The 11,305-nt window shown below is 30.1% G+C and overlaps 3 protein-coding genes across 6 annotated transcripts in view; all 3 read left to right on the forward strand.

The window, feature by feature from the left end:
• LOC146953338 (RNA-dependent RNA polymerase 1-like) overlaps positions 1-2,216 on the forward strand; it is a 46,782-nt gene extending 44,566 nt beyond the window's left edge. For all 3 annotated transcript variants that reach the window (XM_085708949.1, XM_085708952.1, XM_085708946.1), the window contains exons 4-5: positions 288-438; positions 1,208-2,216. In XM_085708949.1, coding sequence (XP_085565075.1) covers positions 288-438; positions 1,208-2,035 — 979 coding nt within the window. In that variant the 3' untranslated portion in view covers positions 2,036-2,216. The remainder of the gene's footprint in view (positions 1-287; positions 439-1,207) is intronic.
• Positions 1-11,305, forward strand: part of LOC146953336 (RNA-dependent RNA polymerase 1-like) — a 72,271-nt gene that overhangs the window by 54,283 nt on the left and 6,683 nt on the right. The window lies entirely within an intron of this gene.
• LOC146953344 (RNA-dependent RNA polymerase 1-like) overlaps positions 1-11,305 on the forward strand; it is a 72,168-nt gene that overhangs the window by 3,841 nt on the left and 57,022 nt on the right. The gene's annotated exons all lie outside the window — the stretch shown is intronic.

The raw sequence follows: 11,305 nt of genomic DNA on the forward strand, positions 1-11,305 counted from the left end.
AGTGACTCGAGAGCTTAATACTACATTTATTTAGTAAATATTCGCTGATACTTGTTACAAAACAATGCCTCCATTCAAACACTTACAGTTTTATGCATTTTTTTCTTCATTAGTCAATTCCATTTTCTCATTGGACATTACTGTTTTACTATAGATTTATCATCTAGAATATTATTTTGGCAAAAGAATGGACATTTTGTCATTGGACATTACTTAAAGTTTCCCTCTTTTGTCATTTTTTTTATAAAACTGTCTATTGACACCGATAACTTGATTTCTAATACAAGGCCACATCCAAACGAGTGTTCCGGAAGTGATCTAGATGGGGACATCTACTTCGTTTGTTGGGATTCTGAATTGATTCCACCTAGAACAATTGAACCAATGGAGTATGATTCTGCCCAACCTATTGTATTGGATCATGATGTTGAGATTGAGGTATTGTCCTTTGAACTTTACATCCATATGCACTTTTTCTTGTATTTTTTGTATGGTTTTAGCAATTTGTGTAATGTGATCTTTCTAGGTTATTTGACATTCTTTTCTGTTTTTATCAGTAAAGTATTCACAACTTGTGCACATCTTTTCACATACACACATCATCTTAATGATGATCGATGAGGGCGTTAACGATATTAAATTTGATTACATAATTTTGTTTTCCTTTTTGGTAGGAGATGGATGAATGAAAGTGAAAGACTTGACATATCTTGTTTTAGAATTTATTTTTTTAAACTAAACAAATTGTTCAATTTAGATGCTTTCGCTCTTAATTTATATATTTTATGACTAATGTTGCTGTAAAAAACACTTATGTTCATATTTTATTTAATCGTGATAAATACATATATGTAACCATGTCAATGTCCTGTGTTTTTGACATTAGCAGTGTCAACGTGTTGAGTTCGGTGTCTGTGTCTGGTCAAAGTCAATGCTTCATAGGGCATAAGAACTTTTGAGACAATCTGGAAAAGCTTATGGAAACAGCTTATGACATGTCCATAAGCTGTTTGTAGCTTATTTTCATAAGCTCTCTAGAATAGCTTATGAAAACAGCTTATATGAATTATGAGAACAATTTTGTTTTATTTTATCTTGTCACAAAAATAGCTTACACATGAGAACTTACATGATAAGTGTTTATACTAAAAGAGCTTAATTAAGTATTCAAACAAGGATATGTTGGTAACACGGTTTAATGGTGCAGGAGGTGGAGGAGTATTTCACCAATTATATACTCAATGACAGTCTTGGAATAATTTCCAATGCACACACAGTCTTTGCAGATAAAGAACCTGCTAAAGCAATGTCTGAGCCATGTATTGAGCTTGCAAAGCTATTCTCAATTGCAGTTGACTTTCCAAAGACCGGTATCCCAGCCGTTATACCCCCTCATCTTTTCGCCAAAGAATATCCAGATTTCATGGAGAAGGCTGACAAAACAACATACAAATCAGATAATGTAATAGGAAAACTGTTTAGGGAAATTCAAGGAATTTCATCAAAGGATGGATCCATTACATCCTTCACACTGGAAGTGGCTAAAAAGTCGTATGATCCCGACATGGAAGTTGATGGATTTATGGATTATGTCGATGATGCCTTCTATCACAAATCCAATTATGACGAAAAGTTGGGAAATCTGATGGATTACTATGGTATCAAAACTGAATCAGAAATCCTTAGTGGGAACATTATGAAAATGTCAAAATTGTTCAACAAAAGAAGGGATGAAGATGCGATTACTATGGCCGTAAGGTCCCTAAGGAAAGAGGCAAGGAGTTGGTTCAATGACGGTGGGGCTGATGCAGATTCTGGGAGTGATGATGCATATGCAAAAGCTTCAGCTTGGTATTTTGTTACTTACCATCATAGTTACTATGGTTTGTACAATGAAGGTATGCAAAGGGACCATTTTCTAAGCTTTCCATGGTGTGTTTCCCATTTGCTTGTCCAAATCAAGAAGGAGAAAGCCAGAATGAGGATGCATTCGAGCATGGAACAAAGTTTCAGTCGCAGGTTGCGTCTTGACTGACAAATCTGCTTAGTTATTGAACTTCGCATTTTCATATTTATGGTAATGTCATGATATAGTTTTAAGTATAATGCAAACGCATTACTGGTATTATGAATGAGTTGTTTTTTCGTTTATGTTTCTTTGTTTTGATTGTAAATATTATAATGAACAAAGTTATAATATTCACGGGTCTTCTCTATCTGCTTATTTTCTTTTTGTGGGTGAATGCATTGTCATTTCAAAACATTCTATACTTTAGAGAGCATTATGAACATATTATAGGTACAATGTGGAAATAAAATGAATATATTACAGTCATAAATATTTACAGAAGAAACACGGCTTAACAAGCTTTTCAGTTTCTACAAAAGTTGAGAAATGTCTTGAGTATTTAAATCTAGTGGAGAAGAAAAAGAAACCTCAGACTTCTGGTAAACCATTTTTCTTTTTAGAGTTGTATTTGGAGAAAGTATTATGGATGAACTGAAGTGGTAAAGGTTTAGAGTAAGGGAAATATATACGAGGAATGATCATGATTATAAATAAACTTTGAGAAACACAAAAAGAACGATCAATGTGGACGCATTGCGAAAAGTGAGTTAATCTTGGAAGAAGCATTGCACCTGTTATATGCAAAATTCGATTAACCAATTTTTGAGTGAGGTAGCCTCACTTTACTCGAAGATTGGAAGAAACAACGGCATGCCAAGTACCAAAACTTGAAGATTACTAATTCGAAAATTGCTATTTCAAAGAAGACATTAAAATGTAATGTCCAGAGTTAGTCGAAATATTTCAAATCATACGACTTCTAAAAACTGCCAACATAAGTGTATCAAGAAGTTTTTCACGCAACAAGTTATGTAATTTTCAACGCCAAGGATTCAACTCTCAAAAGGAAACTTGCAGAAGAAGACTCTTGGATGTTAGAAGACACATGACATCTATGGATCATAGAAGTTAGTTTATTTCTTGTTTATAAATTGTTTATTTCTTGTTTATAAATTGTATGATCAAACTTCACACACATAAGTTCATTTTCATTTCATAAACTATGCATAATAATAAATATATTTGCTCTCATAGAATAATACATCTTCCAGGAATCGTTGAAAGAACATTATTGCATGAAACTCACCCCTGTCGTATAATTTATATTTTTCATGTTTCTTTGAATAGCAAATCAACGTACAACGAAGTTCATTTCCATTTTCTCATTAAGTTGTTATTCGTCTTTTAGACGGATAACATTTGTATTAAGACATGAGAATTGAATTTATTCTTTCATTTGTCTTATACTAACCTACATACTTGAACACACTCTTAGTAGGAGACAAATTGTTCTTCTTTTTAATAGTCTTGCTATTATCACAATATAATTCAGAGATATTGTTCTTTGAACCGATGCAATCATAACTCGATTAGGGGCAAAGAATTACCATCTCCAAGTCATTTATCACAAGTTGTTTCCTAACTTTTTTATGCTTGAATTAGTTTTTTTTTTAATAAGCCGTCAATTTGGTCTCTAAAATATCACTCTCTCATCAATTTGACCCATAAACTATATAAATATATTAAATAGTCCGTAAACTTTTACTAACCCATCAAACTAGTCCCTCATTTTTCATTAAAAATAAAAGAGACAATCATAATTTATGGATTATTTTGATGTACTAAAAATAACTTAAGAGACTAACTCGAGAGAGTGATAGTTTATATACTAAATTGTTGGTTTATTCTTAGTTTTTTAACGTAACTTAATTTTGATAATATTTGATTTTTTCCCTTTTTGAAAATGATTATCTTTATAAAATAATGTAAAAGTGAATTAAAATAATTCAAAAAAAATAATCCTTACGGAAATTAGTTACATATAATAAGTTTCTAATTTTGGTGTACTCGGGAGCTTAGTTCAGCTGGTAAGGACAATGCATTAATATATGCAAGGTCGGGAGTTCGAACCCCAGTCACCACCAAAAGTGTTGTCACCACCTGTTGTCACCACCAAAAGTGTTTCTAATTTCGGCAAAAGCATACAATAAGTTGTTCAAAAGATAGTTGTTCAAAAGATGAGATTAATATCTATTCATTTTCACATGTACATCCTACATCCATTCAAATCATATTAAATGGATATTCTTAAAGATATTTTAAGAATTAATCTAAAAAAATGAGTTCAGATATGCACCATTTAGCCTATGAATACGTGACATGTGGAGGTCGGGAGTTCGAACCCCAGTCACCACCAAAAGTGTTGTCACCACCAAAAGTGTTTCTAATTTCGGCAAAAGCATACAGTAAGTTGTTCAAAAGATGAGATTAATATCTATTCATTTTCACATGTACATCCATTCAAATCATATTAAATGGATATTCTTAAAGATATTTTAAGAATTAATCTAAAAAAATGAGTTTAGATATGCACCATTTAGCCTATGAATACGTGACATGTGGCCAAAAAAGATTTAAGGGTTAAGATTAAAATATTTGTTTAATAATAAAAAAAGAACGATCCACAAGTCCTAACTCAACTGGCAAATGCCGAAATTGTTAGGCCGGATGCCATGACCGGGGTTCAAACCCCGGTACCTCCACTTGTGTGTGTGAGTTTATAATGGCTTTGCCATTTCGTCTATCTACCAAAAAAAATAATAAAAAAGGAACAAAACAAAATGTGTCTCGTCTTTTTCCTTTTCAGTGTTTCCATCTTCTCTGCTCATTTCATATGTTTTAGCCAAACGGTACGTCATTGGCTGTGGCATAAGAGTAGGAGGGTAAGATTTGAATGCGGTAACAAAAAATGAAGGAGAAAAGAGACAAATTAGATATTAAGGTTGAGGATTGAAGTTTGTAGGACTATCTTCCAATTTATAATAATATGCACTTTTTTTTTATATTAAAGGGGAAATACTAACAACTTTAGTAACAAGTGCCCAAAAAACATTATTTGTTAAGAAGTTTAAAATGAAAACTTTACCTTAAAAATTATGCATTTAACACATTGAAACGACCAAAAGTAAATGTTATAACATAAAATTTATCATTTCTAGTTTTAAATCCTTAATAAGGATACACCCTCCGGTCACAAATATAAGCAAAAATCCATGTTTTAGATTCATTCAATAATTGATGTATGTGATCTTTATTATAGACAACATACATCATTTAATGAATGAATCTAAAATATAAATTTGTGTTTATATTTGTGACCGGAGGATGTACTTGTTAGCATGACCGATATTATATTTCTAATATGAATCACACTATAGAGAGAAAGAAAAGACAAAAAAAATGTTGTTTATATAAAGTAATTAATATAAAAGGAATACTAGAAGGCTTATGCAACAAGGAATTGCTGTGGATTGGTTGCAAAAAAGTACAATGATGAAATGAACCCACATATATTCTTTATTTCATTGGGATTAAATTTTCCTAGTTACTATGATTCGTGTCGCAATCAATCCGAACTTTTGTTTTCTTTACAAAGTAAAGTAAGTTTATGATTTTAGGGTAAAATATGTTTTTAGTCTCTATTAGGGGTGTTCAAAACCGAACCAATCCAATAGAAAAACCGCAAACCGAACCGGAAAACCAAAACCGCAAAAAAACGCATTTGGTTCGGATGTAATCAGATCATTTTCTTGCTCAACCACATGGTTTGGTTTGATTTGCGGTTTTCATTTAACCAACCGAACCAAACCAAACCAAACTACAACATAAGAAAAATGTTGATTAAACATATCTCACCTAGACCAATACTCATAGAAACTCAATGGAAACTCTATAAAATGACATATTTATTCTCTTGTTAGATTCTTTCTTTACTTTTTATTTAAAAATGTATTTATGTGCTATTTGAAATTTTAGAGAAAGATTAAATCTTAGTCTTTTGCATTTCTCACTAAATAGGATTATGTTTTGTCCATGTTTTTAACTTGGTTTATGTTGTTGGAAATGTTGTAAAATGAAAATGAAATTGTAATATTTCATGAAATTTAAAACATTGCAGAAAATATATTGTGTTTAAGCTTCTTAACTTGATTTTAATGTTGGAAACAAAAAATTGTATTGTGTCCTAAAAACCACACAAACCGATCCAACCCAAACCGCATTGGTTTTGTTTGGTTTGGTTCGGATTTTATTTTAAAAGTAAACCGAACCGAACCAAACCGCAAGCTTTTTTATCTTACGGTTCGGGTGACTTTTACCCTCAAAACCGAACCAAACCGCACCGCGAACACCCCTAGTCTCTATAAAACTGGGAACTTATAAGTTTAGTCCTTATTTAATTTTAATAGGTTTTTTTAGTCCCTACAAAAAAAATTACTTATAATTTTAGTCCCTGTTACAACAAAGTTTGTTTAATAAACTTTTAAACTTTTGTACGATTTTTTTTGTGACAAGTTTAGAATACTATGAAAGGTTTATTAACTAAAATTTAGAATTTTTTTAACATAAAACGAATTAAATATGAATTTTTTAAAACGGCAAAAGTTAAAGATAAAATTAACAAAATCTGGACGTATAAATCAAATTTTACAATTTTTTGCAGAGAAACTTTTAGTAATGTTCTTAACACGTCTGCAAAAAAATGTTCAAAAACTCAAGAGTTTAAGCATAAATTAAACAAATTTGAATTGAGAAATTGAGGAGGGACTAATACTGAGCGCACAATTTTTTTTAGGGACTAAAAAAACTATTAAAATTAAGTAAGGACTAAACTTAAAATGTCTCAATTTTATAGGGATCAAAAATATATTTAACCCATGATTTTATTAGTTAAAAAACAAAATTTGGCAAGGACGTACATTGTAGGGGTTGGAGGTTTCAACTTCACACACTTCACTTGTTTATTTTATGAGATGAGATAAATATATAGAAAATGGACCATCTCTGCTTGTTTGAGTATGAGAGAGAGGGAAAGAGAGAGATTTGAGTAGAATGGACAGCAACAAAGAGCCAAAGAGAAAATTCATATCCGAATATCTTGCCACTAGGACTAATTAAAAAAAAAATAGTTGATTTATTATGTCTTTTTTGGGGGGAGGTGATCTATTTTGTGTTAATAAAGAAATATTTTGCGCGTACATGATAAGACTTATAATTGAACCTTGTGTTACTTAAATAAGCGATAAATGTTATCCAATTTTGTTAAACTGTTGCATGCTTACATTCAAGTCCAAACCTTGAGTTATGGTTAAATTAAAAAATACTACCATATCATCTCATCTAAACCCCTTGTATAAATTACTAACGTGAACTTATTCTTGGAAGCACAAAATATTAATACAAGGTCTTAAAATTCAATAATAACGTTTACCAATGAAGTTTTCAAAATTTGAAGTCAAGTCCTTACTTGTCACGAACCAAACACACAAATCGTGACCACCGCACAAACATATGCATTTAGTCCGACAAGCCTAAAGACCAAACTAGACAAATGACAAATAATATTCACATAACCTTTTTACTTCAAAACAATATTTACAGAAATTTCGCTAGAGTATCCTCATCCAAAGTTTCAAAATGACATATTTACTTCCTTCAAAAAAAAATGACATATATACATAATGGTATGCCTCAAAATAAAACATTTATAGACTTCAAATAGCTGCAGATATTTCGACTCAGCATTTACAGAAAAAGTAAAGGCAACCATCAAGGAAGCCTACCAATAGAATGACACCGTTGAACGTCGAATCTACTAGCAACTTTCTACTTAACTATTTGGAAATCTAAAGAAAAAAATATAGAAAATAAAAGAGTAAGTCACACAAATTTAGTAAGAGACAACAACCACCACTAAATAAAAGAGAAACACACGTGAACATGAGTAATCAAGTTTCTCAAATCTAATGTTCATTTACAAACTTTACTTGCAATTGTCATATCAATTTTTGTTTTCTAATGACTAAAATCATAAACTTTACTTTATGTGGGTTCACATGCGACGGGAATGAAAGTAACTAGTGATAAAGGACATATGTGGGTTCATTTCATCATTGTACTTTTTTGCAACCAATCCACGACAACTCCTTCTTGCATAAGCATTCTATTAACTTTCATCACAACTTTATAGAAAATCATTGACTGTGTTTGTAAATCATTTACTTGATGTAGTAGTTTTTCTTCTCGGATTTCTTAAGTCCCAATTTCTTTTAAGAAAACCGTCAATTCTCTTTGGTTCTCTTGCTAATAACACTTTCATCGAGTTCTTTCATTCCATTTGCTACCTTGTAAGTCTAATTTCAAATTGTTTTCTTGTTAAATCCTTAATTTTATTTGCCTAGAAGAATCCCTAAAATTTTCAAAACTAGTTTTACTGTTTTGCACCTTTTAAGTATTACGCATCAGCCATGAAACCAATTTTACATGGTAGGTGAAAGAATAGGATCCATGCCACCCTTTTCTAATTACTTTCATATCAGCCGTAAAAATTGTTGAGAGCTTCAAGAAAAAATGCATAGATTTCGATTATCCTGTGCATTAGAAGATTTGTTACAAACTCAGTTCAGAAAAAAAGTTTGATGGAGACGAACGGTGGTTATCCATTCAGTTTCCTTGAAGGATATATAAGACTAAAAACAATAACCTCAATTCCTTTTTCCAACGGATGTTTAACAGTGTCAAAATGAAGGGAGGTGAGTGTTTTTTCAAAACTAGAGGGGGTGTGAATGACATTTGAATAAACTTTAGGGGAGATGGATGTAATTTTTCCCTTAATATTAACATCTATCAATATGAAAGTTCTAAAGTATCGATTAATCACACCCTAGCGAGTTTGGGGACCTCATCAATGATACATGAAGCGATCAAACATTGATATGTGAATTACACCGAATTCATCCTCAAAACCTTAGAACTCATCCTATAAATAAGGACACCTGACGCAAGTTAAATGTACGCGGTTCTCTAATCCTAAAAAGCTCACCCCTTCAATCATAAACTAACTTGATTGTTTGAGTATTTGCAGTTACCACCTCTTTCGAGGGGCTATTGTCATCCTTCGTAGTGCTTCCATAACTTCGATTGTTGATCAAAGACTCCACATTACAATCATTCATGTGTGATTTTAGAAGTAGATATAATTAATTTCACTAACAAAAAAAGAAATGGATATGATTATAGCCAAACAATTTTTATGATTTAATAGTTATGATTAGTGATTAGTGTGCAAATTCTTTACATTTATCTTTAGAGGAGCCAACAGATGTTAGGTTTGTTTGGTTTACACCGAACATGGAAAAAATGAAACAATTTTAATTGGTTTACAATGGTCAATATTTTACAATTTATAGATTTATTTAAAAATATTATTTTAGGGAATTATTTTAAAATATTGATATGACGATGTTTGATAAGACTGATTTTTGGGTTTGTAGGAATCATCTTATAGTTTATAGGTTTATATGACTAAAATAAACCAGTTTAATAACTGGTTTTCTCTCACAAGTTTATAACTTATCATTCTTTTTTCGATTTTAGCTTTATTATCTTAATTAAAAAAATAAATATTAAATTAATTTTATGTCATTTCATATTTATCAACTAGTTTAACCACTAATTTTCCTAAATATAAAAAAACTAATTTTACCGCTATTTTTATAAAATTTAACATATTCAACTAACTTATCAACCATATGTTGTCAATTAGTTTATTAGTTACCAACTAACCATGAGTCATCCATTACTTTTTAATTAAACAATTTTTTTGGTTTAAAAGCCTAATAAAGAGAATCGCACATGAAAATGGATCCTCTTAATTGATTTTTGTTAAAGAATAATGTGGAGATTAATAGTTAAAATCTTCACATTATTCTTTCAAATTTTTTTTCCCAATTGGAAGAATTCACACCAATCGCGCACACCAAATATGAATAAATGAAGAATCTATTCTGACTTGCGTTCCAAAACATTTGTGGAACAAGTGAAGTTAACAACCGAGAATTTTTTTTTAAAAAAAAGTAGTACTTTTTTTTTTTTGAGAAAAAAAAAAGTAGTACTTCTTTATGCTAATTACTTTAATTTTAATATTTTCTTTCATAATAAATAAGGTTACAAATGAAACTTTTTTTTTTGTCTTAGATGAAGTGGTAAAATATTGAAATTAAACTCACACACAACTGTAAGGTGTTGGGTTCGAACACGGATCATGACATCATGCCTTGCAATTTCGGCGTTTGTCCGTTGAGAAACTTATCATCTAATACATTTAAAAATGATAAATGTTTATAAATTTTGTTTCTTATAAAAAAAATGGAAGGGGATATTTTGTTTCTTATAAGTTGTCTTATTAATTGTATTTTCTTGAAAAATGATTTTTATCTCCTATTAACCATTCTATTTACTTTTTGAATAAATCTTCCTTTTTTCTCCTTAAATAAGAAAAGATGATATACTGTATATACGAAAGAAAACTACATGTTATCGTAAAAAAAAAAAAAAAAAACAACATGTTTTAATTCACCAAAAAAAATGCGTTTTAATATACTGAAAAACTATAATGGAATAGGTACATTTTATTTATTTACGTTAGGATGAAATTAACTATTCTGACCTTAGTAATTAATTACATTTGTGTTTTCTTTTCAAAAAAATAAGTACTGGACAATGATATTATATTTCTTTTCTTTTTTAAATTGATATATGAGATTGCATTTGATCTCAACGTTATTGAATTTTTTTTACTTAGTTGGATAATTACTATGTCGAATCAAAATAATGGTTGGAAGATATAATTTTATATACTATGCATATCAATTTATGACTCTAATATAACGTATATCTTTTTTTTTTTTACACAATAGAGTATAACGTATAATTTTTTTTGTCAAGATATATAATTTCCTTTCATATACAGTATAAAGTACTCCCTCCGCCGTTTCAAAATGAGTGTCGCTTTAGCCAAAAAAATTTGTTTCAAAATGAGTGTCGCTTTTAGTTTTCAATGCAATAATAACTTTTTCTTTTCAATTGTACCCTCCAATTAATACTATGCACACTACTTCCAAAGTATTACTTTTAAAACTAACCAATACGTTAATAAGGATAATTTGGTAAAATAACTATTCTCTTTCTCTTAATCATTGAATTTCTTAATATGTGTATAAACACCTAAAACGACACTCATTTTAAAACGGAGGGAGTACATCTTTTTTTATTAAGATTAGAAAAAAAATTCAAAATTTAAATAGAATGGTTAATGGGAGAGATAAAAAAAAAATCATTTTTCAAGAAAATACAATTAATCCTCTCAAAAAAAAAATACAATTAATAACACAACTTATG

This window comes from Medicago sativa, chromosome 1, assembly GCF_051527215.1.
Source record: "Medicago sativa cultivar Bolivia chromosome 1, Bolivia_mono, whole genome shotgun sequence".
Lineage (NCBI taxonomy): Eukaryota > Viridiplantae > Streptophyta > Magnoliopsida > Fabales > Fabaceae > Medicago > Medicago sativa.